Raw genomic sequence first — 26,669 nt, 5'->3', positions numbered from 1 at the left:
TTTTTATTTATGTGCTTTCTCTTCATGCCTTGCTTCCTTAGCAAATCCGTTGTCAAGGTGCTCTACCCTAATCTTTGATATCTTACAGCTGATTTGATCGCTCTCTAGCTTATGGCGAAACTCTTCAGAGCATCGATGGTTAGTAATGAAGGAAAGCTCGTGGGGATATACGGCATTGCAGAAAACTAGCGGATATGGCTCTGATGTTCCTATTCTTTGAACGTCATAGCTCTCTCCCCTTCCTGATTTCTTTATGGCCCACACTATCTTCCGGACCATGTTATGCAAAAATGCTCTCGCCCTTATGTCCAGATAGTACAGGTCCCCATCGTCCACCACCCTACACTCGTCCAGTGTCCTTTCGTACCGTGCGTTTTTGTCTGAGTGCTTACTGAAGCAGTAGAAGCTGCTCATCCCCTTGATTTCGGATGCTGCCTTGCTCATCCTATCGATGTCAAGGCCTTTCTTGTGGAAGTAGTACCGATATTGCCTCTGTATGCACGTAAACCTGGCACTGAATGTGTCTGGCACCGGCGCCCACCCAACAACACGTATATCCGGCGGAAGATGGTTGTTCAGCATCACGTCGTATTTATATTCTTTATAGTCGTCCTCCGCAACAGCATAGCTTCTGTTGGGCATCTCAATTCTTGATGTCAGCACCCCGGATGCTATCATACCTATTGCGCTTACCCCTGCATCCGTTCTTCCGGCATACACCAGCTTTTCCCCTAATCTTGTGGACTTCAGGGCATATTCAAGATATCCACCAATGGTTTCCCTTCCACTTTGAGGAGAAACCCCGCTGTATCTCCGCCCATCGTAGGATATCTTCAGCGCAATCGTTCTTTTCGAAATGCATTTGAGCGCTCCCCTATGCTTTTGCCTGCGTGATCTCTCCATTCCTCCACTGCTTTCTAAGCCCATAGATGCTGCCCTCACTTCAGGACTATTTTTATCATCTTCATAAGGAGGACACCACCAGATACCTGCGACGGCCCTATGTGTGCGGATGTGGTTCATGCTCAGTCAAAACAAAAATTTTCTCGGGAGCCCTATTAGTGGAGCTCATCCAAAGCCCCAAAGATAATGTCATGGACGACTAAGCTGTACCAATACTTTGCCCTGAAGTCCTTTACCCCATTCCTCTCATTCATGGTCCCGTATCTCGTCGAGCAAAAGGGATTCCACAACAAGGAGCTCCACAACAATTTCAGCCCATTGTTCTTTACATCCTCTATTGTCATCTCTCTTACCTCATTCCTTATAATCGAGCTTTTGGGGAATAAAGTAAGTCTCTTTGCCGATACATTTGCCGAGATGTTGGTGTACCTGATATTTCTGCTCATGCCGTTCAAGAACCGCTTTCTAACGGCTGCTGTGTATGTGCTGCATGGAGCAACAACATCCTTTGGGGTTGTGATGAAATCGATTCTCAACTCCACTGCTGATGAGAAGGAGGATAGAAAGGTGATTCTGTCGACCGTGGTTAACATCAAGACATCCGTAGGAGTAGTTTCATCATGGATCGGACAGGACATCATAATGTGTGGAGGAAACCACCTTGTGAATATATCGATCTCTCTCCTGGGATTGTTTCTTGCACTTCTGACCACTCTTCTACTTCCCGCCTCGACTCCTCGGAGGGAGGAGGAAAAGTTCATAGATTATATATGGAATCCCACAGAGGCATGGAAAAGGATTGTGGACACATACAGCTACAGAGTCATACTTGCATCCCTGCTTTCGTCGTCTGCAAGCATTCTGTATATATGTCTTTCATTCTACTCTGCAGGGATATTTCTTGAAAAAAGGAAAAACGGGGCAGAGAACAGCATTAAGATCAACAGAGTGCTGTTTTTTGTAGCAAAGCCAGTGCGCCTTGTCTCCTACACGGTAATCAGGATATTCTCTAGGTTCGACAGCTCGGTGTCCTACCACTCAAACCCAAATAAGCCCGTGATAGTCCATGGATACATTGAAGGGTGCTCGAAGATACTTTCTTCCTTTGCTGGATTGCAGATATCCAGAATTATATCCGAGGACAGATGTGTTCCCCTGGCGCTCCTAACATCGACAGCAACGGTGGCGTTCATATACCTCCTGGGTGCATCCGGCTCTATGTCATATTCATACCTGTTCTATATCTTGGCCTCACTGTCGTCATCCTTGTGCAAGACTATTTCGAATATAGGGTTACAGAGTGTATGCGAGGAATCTGGATACAAGTTTGTTCTAGGCTTCAACCTGTTTGTGTCGTCCATCATACACATATCAATCACTCACTACTCAAGGGCCTATCATCTGAGTGTCAGGTCGAAGCTGATGGCATACTTCTATGTCAATGCCTTTTTTATTATGGCTGCATTTACTATGTATCTTTGGAAGTAGGAGAGCTCTGTACGCGGGGTTGCAGATATTTGGCAGAGACACACCGAAGATCTGTGTCCTGGAATTTTAAATTTTCATTTCCTGATGGGTGCATGAACAGAAGAGACCGCCTACGGGTGAAAAGAACTCCCGACTCAACACTAAACCTTGGGGTGGATGAGATGGTTATGCTCCAGACGCCGGCTCCAAGAGCAAGGGCCAACAAAAGCGTGGAGCCTGTGGAGACGAATAGATACGAGCTGGGAGCAAGGAACATAAGAGGATATCCGGTTTACATAGCGATTGCCATCTCATATGCCTTGTTTTTCTACATGGCTGCCAAAAGACCAATAGATTCGATGGTGATGATGAATCTGATGGAGGAGATAAGCATACTAAGAGAGGAGAGTGCCCGAATGAGCAGGCAAATGGAGACGATGAAGAGCACAAAGGAGGTGAACTATGCAAAGATTGAGGAAGGAGCAAGGATAAGGATTGAGGATACATCCCAGCTGTTTTTGTATGGGTTTCTGGGGTTCCGAAAGCACAAGGACCCGGCTACGGTATTTGACGAGAATGTCGGTGTTGGAGAGTGTCTAACATTCAAGGGATCCAGCTGCAGATTTTCAGTCGACTTCGACAAGGAGGTTGAGATCTGCAAGCTTGGGATCTATCATCCCGTTACAAGGGATACAAGCAGTGCAGTGCAGGAATTTGAGGTTTTCTCCCAGGGCCCTGATGGACACCTGCTTGTGGGAGAATTCAAGTACGACCCAGATGTATGTGGGTTCCAGACGTTTGAGTTTGAAGGAAGAACAGTCAAGTCTGTTGAGTTTGTTGTCAAGAGCAATGGTGGGAACAAAAAGTTCACCTGTATCTACAAACTCTATCTTTTCGGCAATAAATGATATCCTGTGTCAGTAGTCTTATCCATGTGTATCCCACCCAGGATTTGAGGTTTCAGATGCTTGAATCCCCACAAAATGGGGAAAGGTGAGGAGAGAACGAATCTTACAAGACTAGCCATTGTTAACTTTGAGCTTTGTAAGCCTTCGCAGTGTGCATCTGAATGCAGGAAAGCATGTCCTGTGAACAAGACTGGAAAAGAGTGCATCAGAATAGAGAAGAAGTGCATGATATCGGAGGTTCTGTGCATCGGATGCTCTGCATGTCAGAAGAAATGTCCTTTCAAGGCAATCTCAATAATCAATCTTCCGACGAATCTGACCAAGGAAATAACCCATAGGTATGGCACGAATGGATTTAAGCTGCACAGACTCCCGATTCCAAGGCCTGGAAAGGTGCTTGGACTGGTAGGAACGAATGGAATTGGCAAGAGCACCGCACTGAAGATTTTGTCTGGGGAGATAAAGCCCAATCTCGGCAAGTACGACAGCCCACCAGGCTGGGAGACGATTCTGGGATATTTCAGAGGGTCTGAGCTCCAGGGATACTTTACTAAGGTTCTCGAGGGACAGCTGCGAATAACATCCAAGATCCAGTACATTGACAGGCTTCCAAAGCTGCTGAAGAAGAGGTTTAGCCCTGAAGTGAAGAGCATGGTGAAAAGCCTTTCGCTGGACGGTACCGAGACAGATACGGACAACAGACTGCTTGTTAGAAGTGTACTTGAAGAGATGGACCAAAGGCAAAGAAAGGACTACTACATAGAAAAGATGTGCCTTGGAAACATACTTGATAGAGATGTGGAGGAGCTAAGCGGGGGAGAGCTTCAGAGGCTTTCCCTGGCGTTGGCATGCATGCAGCAAAGCGATGTTTACATATTTGATGAGCCGTCCAGCTATCTCGACGTCAAGCAGAGGCTTTCGGCTGCGAAGGAGATTAGAGAGCTTTGCGAGGACAACAGCTACGTGATTGTTGTTGAGCACGATCTCGCGATACTCGACCTGATGAGTGACTTTGGATGTGTATTGTATGGGCAGTCTGGTGCATACGGGGTGATCACGGCGCCGTATGCCATAAAGTCTGCAATCAATATCTTTCTTGACGGGTACATTCCGACAGAGAACATGAGGTTCAGGCCTTCAGAGCTTAAGTTTGATATTTCAGAGAGACCCACAAGGGATGCCGAGAAGAGGGCCCAGTACTGGTATGGAGGGATGACAAAGACGTACGAGTCGTTCAGGCTTGAGGTGAAGGAGGGATCCTTTAGCGACTCCGAGATCATTGTGTTTCTCGGGGAAAACGGGATGGGAAAGACCACGCTTGTTGGCCTAATTGCTGGGCTCATAAAGCCTGACAGAGGAGACGAGTTTACCAAGCTGAGCTATAGCCTGAAGCCACAAAAGATACTCCCTAAGTACAAGGGCACTGTCAGAGAGCTCTTTATGTCGAAGATCAGGTCCTCGTTTATGGACCAATCGTTTGTAAACGACGTTATCAAGCCACTCAGCATCGAATACACCTATGAGCAGCAGGTCCAGAACTTGAGCGGGGGCGAGCTCCAGAGAATTGCAATAGCCATGTGTCTTGGGAAGGATGCGAATGTATATCTCATCGACGAGCCATCGGCATTTCTTGACTCCGACCAGAGAATAGCAATATCCAAAATCATAAAGAGATTTATATATTCCAACGGCAAGATAGCATTTATCGTTGAGCACGACCTGATAGTCGGGACATATCTTGCAGACAAGGTGGTGGTGTTCCAGGGAGAACCCGGGGTCTCAAGCGTTGCCTCGCCTCCCATGGGTCTTCTGGACGGAATGAACATTTTCCTTAAGAGCCTTGACGTAACGTTTCGAAGGGATTCAAGCAACCTAAGGCCTAGGGTCAACAAGCCTGGGTCTGCAAAGGATAGAATCCAAAAGGAGAACAACCAGTACTTCTTCTCCTGAGAAGACATTGAACGCCGTTTCATTTTACTTCGTATACTTTTTCTTGTCTTTTCTGCTCATTGTTGCCTTATTTCTACTGCCCTTTCCCCCCTCCCAGAACGACGTGGACTTCTTCAAATTCATTCCACAGGGGCATTCCTTATTGACTCCCTGCTCCTTGGAGCACAGTCCACAAACCATCTTGTTTGCCATCTGGCATGCATGCCCGCTCTCCTCATCGTGGCATATGTCACAAGGATAAAGGGAGCCGCAGCATGGAAACCTAAACCATCTGTATGATTTCCTGTAGTGCTTGCATGTGCCCTTACCTGGAAGCGGCTGTCCTGGCGTAAGGGCTTCTTTCTTTCTCTCTATGAGTTTTATGCTAGATATCCTCAAGAAGATGCTCGATAGACATTCATAGCACTTCATCCTAAAGGCGTCTCCTATCCCCAGCTCGTTGGTCTCGTAGTTCATGCAGCATCCGTCGCAAGAAAGCTGGTACTTCGAAGGATTGAAGCAGATTAACTTACAGCCACGGAGACCAAGAAACCCCAGGAATTCAGAGTCGACAGAGGGGATGTACTTCACTTCCAATCTAGACCTGCATCCTGGACATTCTGCAGGCCCGGACGTCTCGAGGTTTCTTCCACACCTGTTACATCCAACCTGTAAATTGAGGCTTTCACAGGAAACAATAGAAATATATCTTCTTTCAATCTCAATACTTATGTTCATCGACGATCTCCTGTCAACAGGAAACTTGTAGTCTCTTGGCAGCTCAAACGGCCTTACAACCTGTTCGGACTTCTCTGCCTCCTTCATCTTCGGGACCTCTCCCTTGAAGAACGTTTCCAGGTTCTCCTCCAGAAACCCTATATACTCTCTTAGGTCTCCCCTAAAGAACTTCTTCATGTTGTCCTTGATGAATCCCGGTATCAAGTCGTTGACTATCTCCACACCTTGCCCGTTCTCATCATATTCAACCGCTATGCTATCTATGTCATATATAAAGTCCTCCGGCAGATTTAGATATACACACGTCTTGCCTCCCTCTCTTACTGTCTTGTTGGTGTCCAAGCCCAGCATCAAACAAATCCTGGGAGCTAAAATAGAATGGTTTATTTAACATCTCTAATTACTTACAGGGAATCAGAGGTATCCGCAGGGACTCTTCCTGGACTAATAATAATGGATCCTGTCAAAAGCTCCAAAAAAATTGGTCTTGAAGACAAAGTACATTATAAATATGATTGCAATAATCAAGATCCCGTACACAAATATCCTCTTGATCCTGGTCGCCCTTATCTGGTATGCCAGGGCAGACTCGAGATCGGCATTTGCCGCAGCAGTGTTCTCCTCTCCGGTGATCAGCTGGTCATTTATCGTCTCAACCACCTCTGTTCGCTTTGAAACCTCCTGGCTGATGAGATTCAGCAGATCCACAATATCCTGGACCATCTCTTCTATTTTCTTAATGTTCTTCTTTCTGTTCTCCGCCTCCTTGAGGATCCCTTGTGCTGAGTGTGCTCCCAATGCATATGCCGAGGCAACCTTTGTTCCGTCGTCGTCTCCAATAAACTCCTCTATCTCCTTCTCAGTGGCATCTGGCTTCGCAATGATGTACTGGAGCCGGAACTTGTCCACCTCGTCCTCGCGGTGCTTGATCTGCGATTCCCTATATCTGTTTATGGCCTCCGTGAGCTTCTTCGACTGGGCATGCAGGTGGATCTTCCTTGTTTCATGGTAGAACCGGTCCTTCTTGCTGTTCCTCTCGAGGTTTGCTGTTTCCTCGGAGAAGTTGTCTATTCTTTCCTTGATCTTTCTTGAAAGTGTCCGAAACCGTTCGTTCAGCACATCTATCTGCCTATTAAGCCCCTGCTCCTCCTCCTTGCTGAGGACAGAGCTGTTCTTCTGGGAGCTCAGGTAGTCAATGCTGTTTGTGTATGAGTTCAATGTCTCTATGTCATTCAGGATTCTTTTCGAGTCCTTCAAGAAGTCCTGCATCTGCAGTAGAGGCAACACCCGGATTTATTTTTAAAGATTTTGGTGGGGATAGCGGCTCTGCCAAAATGACGAAACTGATTGGTGCACATCTATCGATCAGCAAGGGGATTCATACAATCCAGGCACAAATGGAATTGCTTGGGCTGGACACATGTGCAATATTTCTGAAGAGCCAAAGAAGATATCTCACGCCGCCGATGAAGCAAGGTGCAGCAGAAATGTTCCGAGCGCACGTCCGGCATCCTGAGCTAATTGTTCCCCATGGGTCCTACCTCATTAACTTTGGAAATCCCGACCTGGTAGACAAGAGCATGGAATGTCTTGTTGATGATCTAGAAAGATGCAAGTCCTTGGGAATCGGGATGTATAACATGCATCCGGGAAGCAGTAAGGGAAAAGGTAGGGCTGAATGCTTGAGGAGCATCGGCCATCACGTGAACACAGCCCTGTCAAGGGTGCAGGGAGTTACCGTGTTGATTGAGAACATGGCTGGGCAAGGAAGCGTAGTTGGGAGCTCTTTTGAGGAATTGCGAGACATCATAGGAGGAATCGAGGACAGGGAAAGAATAGGAGTCTGCTTGGACACATGCCATTTATTTGGAGCCGGGTTCGACATCACGACGGAGGAGAAGTTTCTGGAGGTCATGGAAAGATTTGATAGGGTGGTCGGCCTGGAGTTCCTAAAGGCCATGCATATTAATGACAGCAAGGAGGCGTTAGGATCGAAAAAAGATAGGCACGAATCGATTGGGAAAGGAATGATTGGGGAGAAAGCATTCAGGTTCATTATGAACAGCAAGGTGTTTGACAACATTCCGCTAATCCTTGAGACCCCAGATCCAGGGAAGTACAAAGAGGAGGCTGATTTCCTAAGGAGTCTGATCGGCAAATGAAAGGACTGGAGCGGCAAGTGGTGCCAAGTCACATTCTACCTTGGGGTACTCGGAATACATAAGGGATACAAGTGCAGATCCTTCCAGAGAGGCATTACTAAGGAAGACAAGGTTGATCTCGATATCCGGATGCATCCTTTTTACCTCCATTCCAAGAGCATCTCTGAGGCCTGCATTCGAGAAGGTTGTTCCGTTCAGAACGAGCGTGATTGTGTTTGCATTATCCATGGTGGATTCGACCACAGCACCTATTAAGGATGCCAATATCTTCATTCCCCTGGCCCTAAAGTCACGAACTATGGGCATCAGTGCGTTGCGTAGTTTGGGGCTTTTAGCCAGTGCGCCGTTTCCAGATCCGGTGATGGCTGAGTGGATCATCGAATGGAGCACCTCTTCCCTCTCTGCGTATTCCTCATAAATTTCAGGATACGTATTTCTAAGTTTGTGAAGAACGATGTCACCAAGTTTACAGCCGCCTGCTAAGACGTCAATGATGTTATGCGAAATCTTTCTCATTTCCAGGTCCACAACAACGGCAAGGTCTGCTTCTGTTAACATGCTCCTTGGAACTCTTGTGGATCCCCATTCGGAGTTGTATAGTACCACCTCATTGCTTCTGCCCTTCTTCACACAGAAGGACGAGTTTGTCCCTGTCCCAAGAACAATCCCGATTATGTTCTTATATCCCCTGAGCACTCCTGCCATGTATGTTGCTGTGGAGTCATTTAAGACGCAGTTGACACAGACGTTGATCTTCCTGCTCCTCAGCGAGGAGTTGAGGGCCTCGACTATGTCCGTGGTAAACGTGGCCTCGTCCTCTCTGAAGCAGAAGTTCTTTGTTGTCTTTTTTATTTGTGCGTTATTAACAGATGTCTGGATAAGAGGATAGGAGAATGTCAGAGATGCATTAACCTTACTTCTTGGAGGGTTTCTGCCATAGAATTCAACAACCTGGTCTGCAACCCACTCGTTCCAGCTTATCCTGTCTTGGCCCGAAACACCCGAGGTGTCAGGATATCTGTAGAAAGATGGGCTACATTCCACTATGTCGTGGAAAGACGGAGAGTTTCCCTTTTCGTCAGAACCAAGGTCGATGACAACCTCACTTATCTTCAGACTTGTTCCTCCGACATCTATAACTAGTACTGAGCGGCTCTCCTGATATGGCATCCTTGCTTTACTAAGATCGATATGGGAATCCAGAAAATCTCCACTAGAAGCATCTTCCCGTACCCTTGTGATCCTTTCAATAAAGGCTTTTCTTATCTCCATGATCTCGAAGTCCTCCATGGGAAATAAGCTGGCCTTAACAGCCTCCTCCGTACTTACAGCTAGCGCAGGCCACATACCAAGTGTCCCAGCTATGAAAGCAGCAAATACTTTAGCTAAATGCATAGTAAACATTCTGAGGGCTATGTTCCTGTTTTTAGGTAAAGTCCATTGGTATTATTTCATTTAATTAGTCATGTCAATTATAAGAATCTTGAACAGCGCGGGCACCAGTATTGTAAGAGGCAATACCTGCGGCAGATCTTATGAAAAAAGCGAAGAATCGTCAGGCCTAACGAAGTCTATCAGCAGCTTCTCCAAAACATTCATGCCCTCCCTCCTTTCTTTGTCGCTTATTATGCCGGCCAGCTCCATATAGCTATCCCTGTCCACCCTATTTTTTATTTTGATGTCTCTTGATGAGGGGAAAAGCTTTATGAGCCCTCCTGCAAGAGTGTTTCTGGCCATCTTCTTCCCAAACCCTCTTTGTTCGTTTCTAGGATCGTAGAGAAAGAGTATGTTCGACTCCGTCTTAAGGACAAACAGGAGCCTGTTCAGGCAGTCCTTTCTCTCACTCTTTTGGCGGGAATCTGTCTCCCTGAACATCATCTCAAACATCTTCCCGAGATCCAGATCGAAGAAGAGCATCTGCTTCTTCTCGTTGATAAGGACAAGCATCCTTTCGTAGAGAATAAGTAGCTTGTCTTCCAAGCATCCCTTGAGCCCAAGGTACACCAATGTCTGTACCAGCTTCAGATCCATGGACCCACCTGGGAGATAGCTGCTGTCCAGTGCCTTGATTGTTTCTATCGGAGACAGATTCCCACTCGGCACTTTCTTCATCCTGAAAATGTATTTTGGAACCACACACTGGGAATATATATACATGTTCCTTGTTTTTACATCGATGTAAATGGTGAATCTCGCCTTGCTTCTGTGCAGATCATGTATTGCCTCTGTAATCGGGGTCTTGTTTGGAATGTCTGCGATATCAATGTCCCCAGCACTCCCATATATGGTATAAAGTCTCACACTGCTTCCTTCTGGTATCCCTAGAATATTGAAGCTTTCCGCAGCCCTACTTCCTTTGAAATACCCCACCTCATTCACCGAGTCTCTTATAAGCCCCGGAAAAAACGTTAGCGAAAGGCTCAAGAGAGACAGAATAAAGAGCAGCTCTACTACCGCCTTGTCGTTTCCCATTGGGGCTACTACTCCAAAAAGTATTTCAAAAGGAGCTGCTTTGCCCAATACTCCTCTGGAGTCGAAGATGAAAGGAGTAGTGCCAATCTTTCTTTATTTCAAAAACCTTCGAAAACACCTTTCCTGCCTTGGCTCCGGCCCTCAGCGCCTCGTCCGTGTCCCTAGAAATCATATGGAACAACTCATCTCCATCCACTTCGTTCTCAGACAATGCCCTGAATGCTCCATGTCCCAGAACGGCCTCCATCATGCAGTTAAACAACTCCTTCACGTCGGTAGATATATACAACTTTCCCCCGTCCGCTAGCAGGTACTCGTACATCTCCATCATCTGCCGGCACACAATGCGCCCCTTTTGCTTCCTCTTTTTGAAGTGAGGGTCGGGGAATAAAATAAAGATCTTGGTCAGCTGGCCTCTACTGAATATGTTCGGGAGGAAAATCAATGCATTTGTTCTCATGACCCCGGCATTTGGAATCCCGGCGGCTTCTATCCTTGCCTTAACATACTCACACACTTTGTCTCTGATCTCGAGGCCCAGTATGCTGTGCTCTGGATTCTTCTCGGCAACCTTCATAAGGAACTTTCCGTATCCACACCCGATATCAACGAAATCCGGCCTTCTATTCATTCTGAAGTAAGAAGACCAGTCTATAAGCTGAGGGCTCGGAGGAACGGTGATGTTGCTGTCCTTGAATGGATTGGCGTGGGCTCTTTGTCTGTAAAGGCTTTTCTTGATCCCATTTCCCATCTGCATTCCGGGGTGGTGCCATTTTCTCAAGTTTCGAGACAGTGTGATATCCTCCTCAAGAGGAAATGTCTTGCCTAATCCAGCACATGCTTTTGTGAAGCACTAAGCCTGGGGAATCAGCATCCCGGGAGTCTCAAGCATCTTCAAATCCATCGCAACGCCATCGACAACGAATCCCCTGTCTCCATAGAAGGTGTTGGGCGTGTCTATCTGCACGACCACTATGTCCACAAGGTACTTCCCTTTGATTATGTGATTCACTTCCAGCAGGATGTTTTCATAATCGCTAATCAGCAGGTCATCGGCTAGTATCCTAATGGATACAGCGCTTCTGTTCATGGATATAGACCATGCATACAAATCAACAATTTTGTAAACGTTCTCCACGTCCTGGATGTCTGATCTCATCCCGTCTATGTCAAGATCCGTAGGTGCTCCTTCTGCTAGTATGTAGACCCCGTCCCTGAACACAAAGCCGGTGGATATCAGGACAAGCACAGAGAAGAACATTGTGCAGATCACGTCTACAATCGCCTTTGATGGGTAGAAGTATGTCACCATTCCGGCGATTATCACGCCAACAGACTGGATGAGGTCCCCGACCACGTGCACATAGGTGGCCCGGATATTCAAGTTCTTGTGCTTGAGCTTGTGCTGGTACTCATCGTAATGAAGGACATAAATGCAGATGCAGTTCACAAAGAACCCAACAACTGCTATCCCAAAGAACATCCCGCCATCAATCTCGGCAGGATGGAGGTACTTGTGAAACGACTCAATCACAAGGTATCCCACGGCTGCCCAGATAAGTCCGATGGAAACCATGGATCCGATAATCTCTATCCGGTGATATCCAAAGGTCATTCTCTTGTTCGAAGGCTTTTTTGCCCAGCTCAACGAAAGAAGGCTGACTATGAATCCAAATATGTCCACAAGCAGGTGCAGAGAATCTGCCAGGAGCGACAAACTATTTGTTTTCCAATGCCCCCAAAGCTCCAGGAACATAAACATCAGGATGATAAGCAGAACCTTTGATATCTTCCTTATGTCTGCATCATTCGAGCATGTTACATGCGAGCATTGTGCTGGATGTTTTCTGCCATGCATTTTCAAATCGTAACAGACTTTTTTTATTTTCCACCTGAAACCGACCTGATGCTTTCCATCGGATTGTTTGTTCCACTCCGCTGACACTTTATTACATCAGTACAGAATCTAAGCTCTACCCCAGACTACGCTGTCGCATCATTCCGTACTGTCCAGTGTATCGTACGAGGGCTCTTCGCCCCTCCTCAGCTTAGCTTCGAGCATCCTAAGGTGGACCCTAACGCTCGCGTCGCTGGTGATTGCTCTGGCAGATATCCTGTTGGTTCTCGATAGGCATCTCCTAACTAGTCTTTCCATCTCTCTGTCAGCACATATTGAATGCGGAAGGCCTCCCTGTACAATCATCCTGAAGAGCTCGTCCCTGGTCCTTCCTTCAAAAGGCCTTCTCAGAGTTAATAGCTCGTATATGGAGATCCCTAGGCTCCAGATGTCCACCGATGTGCTGTATCGCTCTCCAGACACCACCTCGGGCGCCATGTATGAGGGTGTCCCAACAATGCCGCATACACTCTCTTTCCCGCAGAGGTTCTTTGCTAAGCTAAAATCACAAAGCTTGAACTCAAGTAGCTCCTCTTTCTGCACCAGAGTTCTGTTCATGAGAATGTTCGATGGCTTTACATCTCTGTGGATAATCTGCTTGGAGTGCAGGTACCTCAGGCCATCTGCAGCCTGTGCCAGGACAGACCATACTAGATCCCCCGCTACCCTGTATCCGTTTTCCATGAGGTACTCTATCATTTCATGCAGACTTCCATAATTTAGATACTCAAGAATAATAGACAGTCCGGACTTTGTTGGAAAAAAGTCTAGAAGCCTTACTACTCTTCTGTGCGATATCGAAGACAGCATCTCGACTTCTTTCTCTGCATATCTCCTGTATCTTTTGAGCATCGACTTGCAAGCCACCTTCTCCCTTGTTGGAGCTTCTGTCTCTAGGAGATATACTGTCCCGTGTGCCCCTCTGCTGAGCCTTCTTATGAATCTGAATCTCTCCATAGCATGAATGTCCAGAATGAAATCAAGAGCACCCACTATCCACATGGAGGCAGAGATCGACGGTGAATATGGTTTTGTTCACAGGATGAAGCCCTACAGAGGCCCTTCAAACAAGAGGCAAAGGAAGAGAAGAGCCTTGCAGCATAGATACGAGGAGCTCAAGCTTGTTGTTCCATACCCGGAGATCTTTGAGACCGAGGATGCCACGTGCCCGGATCCGATGTCCCACAACCGGATGAAGGGATGCAGCGGAGTCCCTGTTCCTAGGCACTGGAGATCAAGCTCACGAAGAATGTTTCCACACGGATACCATAAGCCTAGGTATGTGACTCCCCGTCACGTGATTGGGACCGGCATTCCTGAGCTAAGAAGGATGATGAGGGAAAGAGAGGCTGGGATGAGCCTTAGGGAAAGAATAAGAGAAAAGCTGCATCCAAGGGTTGGGGGTTCCTTGGTAGACCAGCGGATTCTATACGAGGCCTTTTTTTCCTTGGGGCCGAGACCGTATCTCAGTAAGTATGGTGAATTCTTTGAGCCTGTGGATGATTATTTTGAGAAGAAATGCTTTCCAGGAGCAATAAGTGCCGACCTCATGGAGGCACTGGGGATCGACTCCAGCACACCACCTCCATGGCTCTTTAACATGCAGAAGCACGGGATGCCTCCGTCATATCCAGACGCAAGGATCCCCGGGCTGAATGCACCCATCCCAGAAGGATGCTCCTATGGATACCAACCTCGGGGGTGGGGAGAGCCTCTATTTGAGGTTGGCCCTGAAACAGCAGAAAGTGAGGTTCTGCAAAAGGATGCAGAGGCTATTTACAACGATGAGAATCAGTATACAAGGCCTGTATACATGGAGGACTTTGAGGAGAGGGTTGTAGTAAGCAATGGCGGAGCTGCTGAAGAGGCACCTGCTGCAGTAGAAGCAGCCCCCAAGGAGGATGCAAAGGTAACTAAAAGAGGAAAAGCTAAGAGAGAAAAGCTTTATAAGAGCATCAAGTTTTGAGCAGGAGCTACTCTTCTGAGTCAGAGCTTGGAGGATGAAGCGCGTGTCCGGACTTCTCCTGGATCTTTGAGAAGAACTCCGATTTGTTTTCGAGGAGTTCTTCATACACGAACAGAATGGCTAACGAGATACCATCCACACCATCATCTAGATCTATTCCAGACTTCTCAAGCTCGCTTTCAAGATAGACCGATATGTGCTCAAGAGCCCTTTCCCTGCTGTACCTATTGTTCAATAAATATTCTGTGATGCTGCTTGCCATAGAAGATACTTTTCCTTCCTCCAGAATGCCCTCAACAACCCTGAACAGCGACGATCTGCTAACTGTGATCAGCACTCTATGCTGCAAGGCCTCCCTGTCCATTCTGGGATCTGAAATCAGGGGAATAAAGCTCCGTGTGATGGGCGGAGAATTGTGGCGCCGTTTCGGTATCTTATCTTTGTTAAAGTCTCAAGACAGGAAGGGTAAACAATGCCCAAGCAGGAATCCCAAAAGAAGAAGCTGACGAGATTTCCGATATCAAGGTTGAAGAGGATAATGCAGTTGAACGAGGACATAGGGAAGATAGGTGCCTCTGTGCCTGTTGTTGCGAGCAAGGCCATTGAAATGTTTCTCACAGAAATAGTAGGGCTTACACTTAAGGAGGCCCGGAAAAAGAGCTCCTCAAGGATGTCGTCTGAGTTTATTATCAGAGCTACGGAGTCTGACCCGAAGTTTGCGTTTCTCAAGAACATGGAGCAATTCAAAAACAGAGAGTAGAGAACGTGGCAGGTGTAAGCTCTCTTCGCTAGGAGCCCAGTCCCAATAGAGAGGGATTTCCAAATGACTCAATAACTTTTATTAAAGCCTATCGAAGAAGGAATCTGGTGTTGGAGGTGCAGGATTCATTTTCTTAAGTTTTCTGACGGCCTCGACAGTCTTGAACATCAAGGAATTTGGGTCCTCGAGGTTCCCAGGGAGGATGCTGTAGTGGGAGAATCTCATCGATGCCCCAGCCTTTCCCCTTGATCCCGACTTCAGATCCTCGTTGAATGTAAAGGATTCCTTTACTGGAAGCGTCCCGGTGATCATCGTCGTGTCGTTCCCAGGAAGCGTCTTGAAGTCCTCTGCAGTTCCTCGCTTCGAAAGAAGGATCGTGGTAACTGCTCCAGAGTAGTCGTTTGGAGTGGTTATTTCCACCTCGTATATCGGCTCATAGAGAATGGGGCCTGCAGCAAGAAGAAGCCCCTTACAGAGGTTTTTGACAGGCTGGAGCAGCTGGTTAATGCCTCTGTGGATAGCATCGGCGTGTAAGACGGCATCCTTGAGCTCAAACTTAAGCCCACGCATGACCTCACCGATCAGTGGTCCGTCATTAACAGCGGCCCTGAATCCAGTGTTGACATGCTCCTTGATTTCGTTGATGATTGAAATTCCCTTGGTTCCGTCAACAAGGAGATTAAGGGGGTTGACTTCGGGGGCATAGCACCATATCTTCCTGATCCAATCATCCCGTATGTCCAGCTTCTCTCGGAAGTTCGTTGCCATCGTCTTGGCCTGGTCCGACTTGACGTCCTTCAGATTGTCGACTATGTTCTGGTCGAGTGGCTCAACAGTCATGTAAATTCGGTTGTGCTTGTTTGCCGACTTCGTCATCTTAGAATCAGACACAGCACACGATATCCCCTCGAAATACGTCACTAGTGGATCGTCTGCAATAATCGGCACCTTGGCATACTGATCCTGGAGATCCTTGAGGCAAATCTCGAGATGCAGGGATCCTGCACATGCAATGGTGTTTTGGCCCTTGTCGTTTCTTTCGACCACACACAGGGGATCCGATTGTGCAAGCTTGTTGAGCCCTTCCTGCAGCTTCCCAAGATCCTCCGGCCTTTTGGCAGAAACCGCCACCTTGACAACAGGAGACACAGAGAACTTCATCGACCTGATGTTGTGTGCTGCCTCCCTGTTAGTTATCGTTCCGGTCTTCTTCAGGCAGTCATCAATTCCGATAATCCCGATGATGTTTCCTGCCGGGCAGTTCGGCACATCCTTGTATCCTCTTCCCATCATCACAACAGTCCTCAGAACAGACTTGTTGTGTATCAGGGAGGTGTTCGACAGCTCCTCGGATCCTGGCGAGTATCCCGGCTCCTGGACCCTGATCTTCATTCCAGGGAATATCTTCCCAGAGAAAACTCTTCCAAATGCTATAAATCGGTTGTCATTCGAGGGAATCATCTTCGAGACATACATCGAGACAGGTGCTTCGTCACTGCCGTCGCACATCTTGATTGCGTTTGCGACCTCGTCGTCGGCAGGTCCCTCGTAGAGATAGTCGTATCGGAGCTTCTGGCTCTGCAGTGGCGATGGGAGTTTGAGCGCTATCTGCTCCAGAATGCAGTCTGCTGCCGGAAGCCACGTCTTCATGACTTCCTTGAAAAGAGACTTTCCGCTTCCCGTAAGCACTACACCCTTGAAGTCCACCTTGTAGAACTTCAGGTACTCCTTGATTTCCTCAACCTTCCCGTTGTTGCACAGCTCCTTAACCTTGTAGATGGGATTCAGTACATACACCACAAACGGGCTTCGGGCCGGATTCGGCTTGGCTATGTGCTTAATGCTTGCATCAAACGGGTCGTCGGAGGTGCAGGACACCTTGTGCGACCACAGGAAGTTTGTAAGCTTCCTCTCTCCTTCAAACCCGTTCATGTTGAACTTCTCAAGATAGAACCTTGCAAACTGCCTCAATGTAAATCCCCATCCCTGCAGCCCAGAGCAAAACGAAATCTCATTCTTCTCAGGAAGAAGCGACTCCACCTTGAAGTTATACCCCAGAGTGCTCAGCTTGGCATTGAACCCCTCCACCCTTCTTCTGAGGACCTCTCCGAGCTTCTCCTGGGGATACTCCAGCTCAAGAATCGCCCTGTCAAGCTTGTTGAGAACCAGAGTCGGAATTATCCTTTCGTTCATCGCCTGCCCAAGTACTGTCTCGGTCTGCACACAGATCCCATCCACACAGTCCACAACAACAAGCGCCCCGTCGGTCACCCGGAGCGCCGCCGTAACCTCGCTGCTGAAATCCACGTGCCCAGGGCTGTCAATCAGGTTGATGAGAAACTCGGTTCCATTCGTATCTCCCTCCTTTGTGTATGCCTCAAGAACATCCTTTTGAACCTGGAAGTGTAGAGATATCGCAGAGCTCTTGATGGTGATTCCCCTCTGCTGCTCGTCCTCACGAGAATCCATGTATCTCCCTCCTCCAGAGTCCTTCGACACTATCTTTGCCTTAATCACAAGACAGTCCGTCAGCGTGCTCTTTCCGTGATCGACATGTGCAATCACAGAAATGTTCCTGATGTTCTTCTGGTTCATCATAAGCTCATGAACTTTACTAATGTGAAAATCGGCCATCTTTAGGGTGAAAATTTTTCAGTTCTTAAATCATTAGGCACGCTCTGTAGTAGAGGTCTTCCATAGCCCCCGGCACCAGACTAATCCTGCTACCACCACGCCGCCGCCCGCTGGATCTGCGTTTCAGGCACGAAAATATCTTCTATTTGTTTTCGGAAATACAGAAGCCCCAATGGACATCCACAAGGATACTATCCATAGTATCGAAACAGACTTCAGCCAGAAGAAGATAGTCACGGCGTGCTCAGATGGGATGGTCCGTGTGTTCGCCAAGGGCTCGTCCGTCCCCCCCTACGAGCTGAATTTGGAGCTAGAGCTGGACGGAGACTCCGGACCTGCGACGAAGGCCATCTTTCTCAACCAGGGCGAGTTCATTGCATCGTCATACTTCAGTGGGAAGGTCATCATCTGGAAATACGAGGGAGGGAGGTTCAACAAAAAGAGCGAGAGGCAGATTCTCAGCGGATCTGTAAACGACATCTCCGGAAGGTGGAATGGAAGCTCGTTCACCCTGTTCTGTGCATGCTCCGATGGAACTGTCAGGATCTTGGACATTGACTCTTCCTTCAATACAACAGAATCGGAAGTCTTCTGTCATCGATTTGGGGTTTCATCTGTTAGTGCCACTGAGAGCGGGTTTGTAAGCGGGGGAATGGACTACTCGGTGGCCGTGTGGGACGGCACCTCAGAGGCTGCAAGGTTCAGAGACCACAAGGGATTTGTGAGGGATGTTGCTGCCTGTCCAGCAAACTCTTTCAAGCTGTTTTGCATGGCAAGCTGCTCGGAGGACGGAACCGTAGTCATCTACACCAAGAGGGGAGAGGAATATGAATCACAGAAGATAACCCTGGAGGAGCCATGCTACAGCCTCTCGTGGAGCTTTTCGGGATTCAGCCTTAGTGTTGGATATGGAAGCTCGAAGTTCAAGTGCTTCGTTCCCGACGGCAGCGGAAAGTTCAAGGAGGTGGGGCTTAAGAAGGTTGAGAGCTGAATAAATTTAATTTGTTTGTCAGGATGTTTACATCTGATGCAGCCCCTGCCTCCGATGCAGAAGTTTACTTGGAGGTGTTTCATCCATGTCCAATGAAGGAAAGACATCATGCGGGAGCCAAAACCTTTTTCTAGCGATTGGACCTGGGATTTGGTTTTCAAAACATTGTCAGGAAAGCGTTTTAGGAAAAATATTTAAATACCTGGTGGGAAAATGCCACAACTGTATGCTACTGTTTCTACTTTGTCTCTACAGCATGGTGGCAAGAGGCGATCTTGGTTCTCGATCAAGCTCGCATGCCGTCCACCACCACCACAGTAAGGAAGGAAAGAACGCAAGCGGCATGGACTATGGAAATAGGTCCACCCGTAATGCTCGTGTGAAGGTGAGGCTCCACAACCACAATGACGACAGCCAGGACGGCCACCATCACCACAAGGTCCACAGGTCGCATGGGGGCAGCATTAAGCCGCACAACCAGAAGCACGCAAAGCTGATCCGGAACATGATTGGCACCCATGAAAACGACCCAGAGAACCTGACGCACGAGGAGAAGGATCTAGCAAACATGGCAGCCCATGGGAATCTGGACGCCCTCGACATGCTCTACAGAAATGGATCAATAACCCCTGATGTTGCAGAGTCTGTGGGGGGATCCATTCCCGGAGGCATCACAGAACCCGTTGTGATACAACCTGCCGAGTCTTCTCCCATGGAAGTCAATGAGGAGGCCAGGGTTGTTGACACAATGAGTCCGCCAGACTACTCCGACCCTACTGGCGTGTACGTCTCGAACGGAGTGGCCACCGGGAGGACCAACGAGGAGCAGGCAGAGATCAATGTCCTGAACCGGAACGAGAACCCGATAGATGACGGGATTGCAGAAGAGGCGTATTCTTCACTGCTTTCCGTAGGACATTCACTGCCTGTTGCAAAGGCCGTTGCAGACGAGATTAAAGATGCCAATGTTAGGAAGATGCTAAGGACGAAGAGGGCCTATGACATATCTCAACCACCTGTGAATCCGGTATACATCCCGCAGGCCGAGCTAGCAAGGGCTACAAATTCCAAAGACGTTGTTTCAGACACAGACAGGCAGATGTTCATGAAGAAGGTGTTTGAGGAGTACATTAGGCAGGGAGCACCTGTGGAGAGAGCAAACTTCGAGGCCGGCCAGGCAGGGTTCCTGATTGACGAGTACAACGAGAATTTGGCAAGTGGGCTGTCTCCGGATGCTGCATATGAAAAGGCCATGAGCCTGGTTGACCTCAATTACCAGCATGCAACCAGAGCTGCGGCGATTGCTGGAGGAGGCCAGGTAGCAGCGCAAAATGCTGCGGACAGGTCCCTGATCGAGGAGACAAGTGCAAATGAGATGGTCAAGACACCCTCTGGGCTCCGGCCCGAGGTTTTGAAGAAGAAGGAAGAGGCAATCAACTCGAAGAAGCTTGACCGCGCCCAGGATCTAAGCAGCTATCTTACCAAGCTGCACATAGTCGAGCCTGTCAACAGGGCACACCAGAAGCTCAGCCAAGCAGCAGCACTAAAGGATGCAGCAAGCATGGAGGGGCTGGACAATCCTGTTGTGCAGGAGAAGATTCTGACGGACGTGGCGGCCTCTAGTGCAGAGGATCTTGCAAAGGCACACGAGAACCTAGAGAATGTCAAAACGCAGCTCAAGCCAGGCGGGCGCAAGACAAATGCCCTCAACTTCCTGTCGAAGGTTCTCACGGAGAAGGCCATCAAGGATGTCAACCAAAGGAATGAGGAGATGCAGAAGGAGGCAGTGAAGGCCCAGAAGGAGGCCAACGAGAACAGTGCTGTAAAGTCAGCGGAGGAGCATCTTGCAAAGGCGGCGGAGCAGCAGATCATCAACAACGAGGGAAAGAGTGTGTTTTCGAAGGTTCTTGAAAGCACCGGAGACATATCCGAGGCGGCAAAGGCCCGGGAGGAGGCAGAGAGGGCAATGGCAGAAACGCTGAGACACCAAAGAGAGGCTAGGAAGGCTGAGGTGATGAAAATGCTGGGGCCCATGGGAATGAACTCTTCCGTCAAGGAAGCTGTCGAGCACATGGCAACTGCTCACGCCGGACTCAATGTTGTTGGGTCTGACCTCAACGAGCTGAACAAGAAGTATGAGGAGGAGGTAGCTCATCAATCGAACATTGAGGAGCTGCTAAGGGAAACTGCAACATCGAATCTTGAAGTCAAGGAGGTTATTCCACCAACGACCAGCAGAGTCGGGATTTCCGAGGGGAAGATAAAGCTTCCTTTGAAGGGATTCAGTAACGAAGAACCAAAGACCGAGGAGGAAACCATTGTTCAGAGCAGGCAAAGGAATAGGAGAAACCAAGTGAGGAACAAGGTTATTGGAACGCCTGTTGAGAGTGGGCTGAACGTGGTTGAGATGGAGGATGGATACATGCATATTTCCGAGGCTGCAAAGGCGCTGAAGATCAACAAAGGAAAGGTCTTCTATCCCGAGAGTGCAAAGGGGATTATGGAGAAGCAGAAGCTCGACACCTCGCTACTTGAGCACAAGTTCAATACTGGGGAAAGAGCAGGCCTTGACAAGGGTGTCGGATACTACGAGGCCGATGCCAGTGGATTTACCCTCCCTCTTCCCTCGCCTCTGAACCCTGTTCCCACATCGACGATGACCAATGAAGAGAAAAGTCTGAACATCGGACATGCCTTCGAGCTCGAGATTGAGGATGGAGAGCTTATACAGACGCCGTGGATCGAGTTTGTGAAGGACATGCGGCCGATGGTGAATGGAAGGATGGCCCACGAGGCTGAGGTGGCAGCGGCCTCTGAGATGAAGTCTAGGGTTGAGGAAGAGAAGAAGGCTAAGAATCTGGAGGGAATCACCACGGAGGTGTACACAAATCCTGACGGAAGCAAGTTTGTAGAGGTTTCTTCGCCTTATGGGGTTCCCGAGATCATGACGATGGACCAAGCGGTTGAGAGTCTGAAAAGCGTTGGATCCTCGAGTGTCGGAGCGGTGAGTGAGGAGGCTAAGAAGCAAACACCGGAAGTTCCGCTGGACATGGCAGTGACCAATTCTGTAAAGGGTTCTGAAGAGAGCTTCGTAAGCAGCGTTCTCTCGACGATCCAGAAGATAGGGAATGGGAAGGCACTGGCTAAAAGGAATGCATTCAACGGAAAGGTTGACGGGGAAAAGGCGGCCATCGTTGACGAGTACAATAAGGAGCTGATCAACGAGCACCTGTCTCCCTCCAGCACTGTCGAGGCCCGGGTCAGAAACAGCATCATAAGCAAGGCGGAGAGTTATGCTAGAAGCATGGGGATCTCTACACAGTCGTTCCTCAACATGATTTCCCAGCTCCCAGACAGTAGCATCAAGGAGATGATAAGCTACAACGAGGCACCGCCTAGTGCCCGTAAGGATGTCGCGGAAACACACTTCTATAACCAGATAGCAAGCATTTTACCTGACAGCAAGACGGCCAACACCGGATCGGTCACCGAGATGATATTCAACAACATATCGACGGTGACCCACGAACCCAACACGGTTGGTGGGGAGATACTAGAGCAGATGACTGTTCCCAACCTGAAGACTATTGAGCAAGTCGAAACCAAGAAGACGCCCACAGGAACAACACAGGTCTCTGTATCCGTACCAAACGATCCTGGAAAGATCCAGGTTCTTGGAGAGGTTAAGTTTAAGGGGAATCCGACCACGACTCCATCCTCTGGGAGGAGGCCGGCGTCCAACCAGGCGGTAGCACCGGCTAACGTGGTTCCGGGGCCCATGGTTCCAAGTAGTGGACGGAATCCACTGAAGCCTGGGGCTAGGCTACCTGCCAATAATGGCCCCGTCAGTAATGCTCCTGCAGCCCGGATCCCGGCTGGACAGCCTGACCATACAATGAGAGGGTTCTCCCATTCATTCCCAAACAACCCGCAGGCACCAGGAATAGGAGCCACCCCGTCTCCGGCAGTGGGATATTCGGGAAAGATAGCCCGTTAGTTGAAGCAGGGTGATAATGATGATTTTCTCAATAAATCGTTGTACTTTTTGCTTTTGTGCCGATTGGTTTACTTAAATAGGGATCCAACCAGCTCCGCCTCAACCCTGTCCAGCTCTGCAGGTACTATCAATGAGTGCAGGGGGTCCCCAAACGACCTCAGCTTCAGGTCCCCGATTTTCCCGTAGACTATTTCTTCTGAAGGCGATCCGAATCTGCAGACTGCAAAGATCCTGGTGTCTTCGTTGATAAGCGGAGACCCTGTAATGGCGGCTGCCTCCAGAATCTGGTCGACGGCCTCGTTAACGCTCATGAACCTGTCCTCATCTGTCCTGATATCCAGGAGACATAGTGTATGAAGGTTGCTCTGGTGGTTCCTCACTATATTGTCGTAAAAGCTTGTTGGCTTCCACCTCTCTGTGAAGTATGGGATGGACACTACTCTTCCAAAGGAGTATGAGTAGAGCCCGCAGCAGCCCAACACGTTTATGATGGAGGCGTTGTGAATCACCTCCACATCCACGCCCTTCTCCTTTGCCCTTATCATTATGTCCGAGTGGGTTGTTGCAAACAGCGGAGTTCCAACAACAAGTAGGGAGACGTTCTCCCTGCAGGACTCGTCAACTATTTTGTCTGTCTGTTCCATCATGGCTCGGTCTGCAAGATGCACCTTCTTCCCTATGAGCTTTTCAAACGCATCCAGCGACTCGCCGTGGATGGATGTGTAGCTTTCGAGATACACCGTGGCACTGCCTTTGACAGCCTCCAGTCCCCTGAGAGTTATGTCCTTGTACGAGTGCAATCCAAATCCAACCAGGTAGAGCATGGGAGGTTTTGGGATGGGAGATTTATCACCCATAGAATGGCCTGCTATGAGATCCAAAGGGACGACTACATCAAATATGTTGATGGAACACCTTTTTTGGTCTACACGTCCTTGACGCTGGTGATGGCCATGCTTTCTGTCTTCTCGGTGCCATCGTTGTTTGTATACAGCTTTATTCCGATGTTCATGGCCGTGGCAGTCGGCCCGCCGAAGCAGGATCGTGCCCTGCTATCCATCCTGGGATGCATGATGGCATTTCTGGCCCCAGCCTGCCTCAAGAGATAGCAGATGTGGAAAAAGGAATAAAGTAGAGAGGTTATAAAGATCTGTTTCTTGCCTTTGTTTCCAGCGGGATGAGAGTCTGCGCTGTTCGGGATTTTTCTAGAAAAGTGCCCAAAAAACCACAGGAGTCTGAACAACTAAAAATATTTAAGATCTGCGGCGTCAAACGAGCATGACTACAAGGAAGTATACTGAGAGAGCGCAGAATGCCCTGAAGATGTGTGTGGACGAGGCGCTTGCAAATAACAACAACACCATCGAGCCCGAGCATCTTCTGAAGGCGATACTAAGCGACCAGACGTCTGTGTTACATAACGTGCTGAGTCCTACAGAGAGGAACAACGTCAAGAATGCACTCATAAAGAGAATCGGGGGGTTTGCAAAGCAGTATAACTGCACGGAGCCCCGTGTCGGAGAGACACTTGCAAAAGTTCTGATGGCGGCTGAAAGTAAGGGGGAGGGCGAGTATGTTTCTGTGAATGCGTTAGTGCTGAGTCTTCTTGAAGTGGAGAGCATCAGGGAGCTGATTGCCAACTCGGAGGACATAAGAAAAAAGGTTGAAGAGCAGACAAAGAACAAGAGGTTCGACTCTCGAAACGCCGACGATGGGACCGATGTGATGTCGAGATTCGCTGTTGACATGGTTGAGCAGGCCAGGCAGAATGTCTTTGACCCTGTGATTGGGAGGGACGAGGAGATCCGCAGGGTTCTTGAGATATTGTCGAAGAAGACAAAGAGTAACGCAATATTGGTTGGAAAGCCGGGGGTTGGGAAGACTGCAATAGTGAATGGAATTGCACAGCTGATAGCAAACGGAGAGGCGCCTACGCTTCGGGGTGCCCGGATCTATAATGTGGACGTGGGATCGATGGTTGCGGGGACGTCTCACAGGGGGGACTTTGAAGAAAGGCTGAAGACCCTGGTCAAGGAGGCGGAAACAACACCTGGGGTGATTCTGTTTATTGACGAGATCCACATTGTGCTGGGCGCAGGAAAGACGGACGGGGCGATGGATGCGGCAAACATGCTGAAGCCTGGACTGGCAGCAGGGACGATCAAATGCATTGGGGCGACAACGCATGACGAGTACAGGAAGTACATTGAGAACGACCCGGCGTTTGAAAGAAGGTTTGTGCAGGTTGTTGTGAACGAGCCGTCCATTGAGGACTCGATCACGATGCTCCGAGGACTCAAGGGGAGACTGGAGGCATACCACGGTGTGAAGATAGCCGACAGTGCTATTGTGTATGCAGTCAACTCGTCGAAGAAGTATATTTCTAACAGAAGGCTTCCGGATGTGGCAATTGACCTGCTGGACACTGCCTGTGCCAGCGTGATGATAGCTCTTGAGAGTGAGCCGCAGGAGATTCTAAATCAAAAGTCAAAGGCGTGGGGTTTGGATATCGCGAAGACAAGCCTGGAGTTTGACCTTTCTCAAAAGAAGGACGAGCAGACTCTAAAGAAGCTTAAGGAAGTGGTTGAAGAGTTGGAGAAGGTGAAGGCGAGCCTACAGCCGATGGAGGAGGCATATCTGAGGGATAAGAAGCACATAATAGAGGCGAAGAAGCTAAAGAAGAAGCTGGAGGACACCAAGCTAAGGCTTGCACAGGCGGAGAGAGACAGAAACACATATGTTGCATACGACCTCAAGACCAACGTGATTCCTGTGATTGAAAGTGAGCTCAAAAGGCTCGAGCTCGAGAGTGTGGTGGTTATTCTCCCTTCGCATGTTGCAGAGATCATAAGCAGATGGACGGGGATTGATGTAAAGAGGCTGACGATCAAAGAGAACGAAAGGCTGATGGAGATGTCCTCGAGGATAAAGAAGAGGATATTTGGGCAGGACCACGCGGTGGATGCAATTGTTGACTCGATTCTTCAGTCCAGGGTTGGGCTGGACGACGATGACAGGCCGGTTGGGTCCTTTCTTCTTCTCGGGCCCACTGGGGTTGGAAAGACAGAGCTTGCCAAGGCGGTTGCGATGGAGCTGTTTGACAATGAGAAGGACATGCTTGTGATTGACATGAGCGAGTATGGAAATGAGATGGGTATAACAAAGCTGATTGGAGCAAATGCAGGGTATGTTGGGTATAACCAGGGTGGAACGCTTACGGAGCCCATCAAGGGAAGGCCCTACAATGTGATTCTGCTGGACGAGGTTGACCTGGCACACCAGACTGTCCTGAATACACTGTACCAACTCCTGGACGAGGGACGGGTCACGGATGGAAAAGGGGCTGTCGTGGACTTCAGAAACTGTGTGGTGATCATGACCTCGAATCTAGGCCAGGAGATAATAATGCGGTCTCGTGGTGAGCTTAACGACGATGAAAGGAAGAAAATTGAGGAGATAGTGCTGAACAGGTTTGGAGCACCCTTTGTCAATCGTATTGACGAGGTGCTGTATTTCAACAATCTTGATAGAGAGAACATGCACAGGATTCTTGAATATCAGATGGGCTACTTGGAGAAGAAGCTCAGGGGCCGCGGCATAACATTCAAGGTCTCTGATGCTGTGAAGGAAGACATGGTTACCAAGGTCCTCTCCTCGATCTATGGAGCCCGGCAACTTAGGAGATTCATCCGGTCAAGCTTTAAGCGTGCACTAACGAAGGTCCTCTTGATGAGAGTAAACGAGGATCCCATTGAGGTCAGCTGCACTCATCCATCTGAGGGAGCTGGAGGAATCCGCATTTCCGACTATGTCTACTCTATGGTGCAGCAGTAGTTAGTGACAGG

General features: G+C 48.7%; 21 protein-coding genes across 21 annotated transcripts; 10 read left to right on the top strand and 11 right to left on the bottom strand.

Annotated features, from left to right (window-relative positions):
- Positions 1–3: 3 nt before the first annotated feature.
- Positions 4–1,023, bottom strand: ECU11_1610 (uncharacterized protein; the record flags this gene model as incomplete). Its single annotated transcript, NM_001042300.1, has 1 exon — positions 4–1,023. The coding sequence occupies one exon, from the start codon at positions 1,021–1,023 to the stop codon at positions 4–6; it is 1,020 nt and encodes a 339-aa protein (NP_586467.1).
- Positions 1,024–1,089: 66 nt separating this feature from the next.
- On the top strand, positions 1,090–2,391 carry ECU11_1600 (uncharacterized protein; the record flags this gene model as incomplete). The annotated part of the gene is made up of 1 exon (NM_001042299.1): positions 1,090–2,391. The coding sequence occupies one exon, from the start codon at positions 1,090–1,092 to the stop codon at positions 2,389–2,391; it is 1,302 nt and encodes a 433-aa protein (NP_586466.1).
- A 92-nt stretch (positions 2,392–2,483) lies between these two features.
- On the top strand, positions 2,484–3,278 carry ECU11_1590 (uncharacterized protein; the record flags this gene model as incomplete). Its single annotated transcript, NM_001042298.1, has 1 exon — positions 2,484–3,278. One exon carries the CDS (start codon positions 2,484–2,486, stop codon positions 3,276–3,278), a length of 795 nt encoding a protein of 264 aa, NP_586465.1.
- A 75-nt stretch (positions 3,279–3,353) lies between these two features.
- On the top strand, positions 3,354–5,228 carry ECU11_1580 (uncharacterized protein; the record flags this gene model as incomplete). The annotated part of the gene is made up of 1 exon (NM_001042297.1): positions 3,354–5,228. The coding sequence occupies one exon, from the start codon at positions 3,354–3,356 to the stop codon at positions 5,226–5,228; it is 1,875 nt and encodes a 624-aa protein (NP_586464.1).
- A 24-nt stretch (positions 5,229–5,252) lies between these two features.
- Positions 5,253–6,296, bottom strand: ECU11_1570 (uncharacterized protein; the record flags this gene model as incomplete). Its single annotated transcript, NM_001042296.1, has 1 exon — positions 5,253–6,296. One exon carries the CDS (start codon positions 6,294–6,296, stop codon positions 5,253–5,255), a length of 1,044 nt encoding a protein of 347 aa, NP_586463.1.
- A 93-nt stretch (positions 6,297–6,389) lies between these two features.
- On the bottom strand, positions 6,390–7,214 carry ECU11_1560 (uncharacterized protein; the record flags this gene model as incomplete). The annotated part of the gene is made up of 1 exon (NM_001042295.1): positions 6,390–7,214. The coding sequence occupies one exon, from the start codon at positions 7,212–7,214 to the stop codon at positions 6,390–6,392; it is 825 nt and encodes a 274-aa protein (NP_586462.1).
- A 65-nt stretch (positions 7,215–7,279) lies between these two features.
- Positions 7,280–8,107, top strand: ECU11_1550i (DNA-(apurinic or apyrimidinic site) lyase APN1; the record flags this gene model as incomplete). Its single annotated transcript, NM_001042294.1, has 1 exon — positions 7,280–8,107. The coding sequence occupies one exon, from the start codon at positions 7,280–7,282 to the stop codon at positions 8,105–8,107; it is 828 nt and encodes a 275-aa protein (NP_586461.1).
- On the bottom strand, positions 8,084–9,511 carry ECU11_1540 (hexokinase; the record flags this gene model as incomplete). The annotated part of the gene is made up of 1 exon (NM_001042293.1): positions 8,084–9,511. One exon carries the CDS (start codon positions 9,509–9,511, stop codon positions 8,084–8,086), a length of 1,428 nt encoding a protein of 475 aa, NP_586460.1.
- Positions 9,512–9,640: 129 nt separating this feature from the next.
- On the bottom strand, positions 9,641–10,579 carry ECU11_1530 (uncharacterized protein; the record flags this gene model as incomplete). The annotated part of the gene is made up of 1 exon (NM_001042292.1): positions 9,641–10,579. One exon carries the CDS (start codon positions 10,577–10,579, stop codon positions 9,641–9,643), a length of 939 nt encoding a protein of 312 aa, NP_586459.1.
- Positions 10,580–10,604: 25 nt separating this feature from the next.
- Positions 10,605–11,336, bottom strand: ECU11_1520 (uncharacterized protein; the record flags this gene model as incomplete). The annotated part of the gene is made up of 1 exon (NM_001042291.1): positions 10,605–11,336. The coding sequence occupies one exon, from the start codon at positions 11,334–11,336 to the stop codon at positions 10,605–10,607; it is 732 nt and encodes a 243-aa protein (NP_586458.1).
- Positions 11,337–11,432: 96 nt separating this feature from the next.
- On the bottom strand, positions 11,433–12,437 carry ECU11_1510 (uncharacterized protein; the record flags this gene model as incomplete). The annotated part of the gene is made up of 1 exon (NM_001042290.1): positions 11,433–12,437. One exon carries the CDS (start codon positions 12,435–12,437, stop codon positions 11,433–11,435), a length of 1,005 nt encoding a protein of 334 aa, NP_586457.1.
- A 138-nt stretch (positions 12,438–12,575) lies between these two features.
- On the bottom strand, positions 12,576–13,433 carry ECU11_1500 (uncharacterized protein; the record flags this gene model as incomplete). Its single annotated transcript, NM_001042289.2, has 1 exon — positions 12,576–13,433. One exon carries the CDS (start codon positions 13,431–13,433, stop codon positions 12,576–12,578), a length of 858 nt encoding a protein of 285 aa, NP_586456.2.
- Positions 13,434–13,476: 43 nt separating this feature from the next.
- Positions 13,477–14,442, top strand: ECU11_1490 (uncharacterized protein; the record flags this gene model as incomplete). Its single annotated transcript, NM_001042288.2, has 1 exon — positions 13,477–14,442. The coding sequence occupies one exon, from the start codon at positions 13,477–13,479 to the stop codon at positions 14,440–14,442; it is 966 nt and encodes a 321-aa protein (NP_586455.2).
- A 7-nt stretch (positions 14,443–14,449) lies between these two features.
- ECU11_1480 (uncharacterized protein) lies at positions 14,450–14,806 on the bottom strand (the record flags this gene model as incomplete). The annotated part of the gene is made up of 1 exon (NM_001042287.1): positions 14,450–14,806. The coding sequence occupies one exon, from the start codon at positions 14,804–14,806 to the stop codon at positions 14,450–14,452; it is 357 nt and encodes a 118-aa protein (NP_586454.1).
- Positions 14,807–14,914: 108 nt separating this feature from the next.
- Positions 14,915–15,202, top strand: ECU11_1470 (negative cofactor 2 transcription regulator complex subunit BUR6; the record flags this gene model as incomplete). The annotated part of the gene is made up of 1 exon (NM_001042286.1): positions 14,915–15,202. One exon carries the CDS (start codon positions 14,915–14,917, stop codon positions 15,200–15,202), a length of 288 nt encoding a protein of 95 aa, NP_586453.1.
- An 81-nt stretch (positions 15,203–15,283) lies between these two features.
- ECU11_1460 (translation elongation factor 2) lies at positions 15,284–17,836 on the bottom strand (the record flags this gene model as incomplete). The annotated part of the gene is made up of 1 exon (NM_001042285.1): positions 15,284–17,836. The coding sequence occupies one exon, from the start codon at positions 17,834–17,836 to the stop codon at positions 15,284–15,286; it is 2,553 nt and encodes an 850-aa protein (NP_586452.1).
- A 172-nt stretch (positions 17,837–18,008) lies between these two features.
- ECU11_1450 (uncharacterized protein) lies at positions 18,009–18,827 on the top strand (the record flags this gene model as incomplete). The annotated part of the gene is made up of 1 exon (NM_001042284.1): positions 18,009–18,827. One exon carries the CDS (start codon positions 18,009–18,011, stop codon positions 18,825–18,827), a length of 819 nt encoding a protein of 272 aa, NP_586451.1.
- A 226-nt stretch (positions 18,828–19,053) lies between these two features.
- ECU11_1440 (uncharacterized protein) lies at positions 19,054–22,824 on the top strand (the record flags this gene model as incomplete). Its single annotated transcript, NM_001042283.2, has 1 exon — positions 19,054–22,824. One exon carries the CDS (start codon positions 19,054–19,056, stop codon positions 22,822–22,824), a length of 3,771 nt encoding a protein of 1,256 aa, NP_586450.2.
- Positions 22,825–22,892: 68 nt separating this feature from the next.
- On the bottom strand, positions 22,893–23,648 carry ECU11_1430 (diphtin synthase; the record flags this gene model as incomplete). The annotated part of the gene is made up of 1 exon (NM_001042282.2): positions 22,893–23,648. The coding sequence occupies one exon, from the start codon at positions 23,646–23,648 to the stop codon at positions 22,893–22,895; it is 756 nt and encodes a 251-aa protein (NP_586449.2).
- A 36-nt stretch (positions 23,649–23,684) lies between these two features.
- On the top strand, positions 23,685–23,933 carry ECU11_1425 (uncharacterized protein; the record flags this gene model as incomplete). Its single annotated transcript, NM_001415291.1, has 1 exon — positions 23,685–23,933. The coding sequence occupies one exon, from the start codon at positions 23,685–23,687 to the stop codon at positions 23,931–23,933; it is 249 nt and encodes an 82-aa protein (NP_001402555.1).
- A 169-nt stretch (positions 23,934–24,102) lies between these two features.
- ECU11_1420 (chaperone protease ATP binding subunit) lies at positions 24,103–26,658 on the top strand (the record flags this gene model as incomplete). The annotated part of the gene is made up of 1 exon (NM_001042281.1): positions 24,103–26,658. One exon carries the CDS (start codon positions 24,103–24,105, stop codon positions 26,656–26,658), a length of 2,556 nt encoding a protein of 851 aa, NP_586448.1.
- Between the last annotated feature and the right edge of the window lie 11 nt (positions 26,659–26,669).

Source organism: Encephalitozoon cuniculi, chromosome XI, assembly GCF_000091225.2.
Source record: "Encephalitozoon cuniculi GB-M1 chromosome XI, complete sequence".
In the NCBI taxonomy this organism is placed as follows: domain Eukaryota; kingdom Fungi; phylum Microsporidia; family Unikaryonidae; genus Encephalitozoon; species Encephalitozoon cuniculi.
The sequence above is the reverse complement of the archived record's forward strand: the minus strand, read 5'-3'. Positions and strand labels throughout refer to the sequence as shown.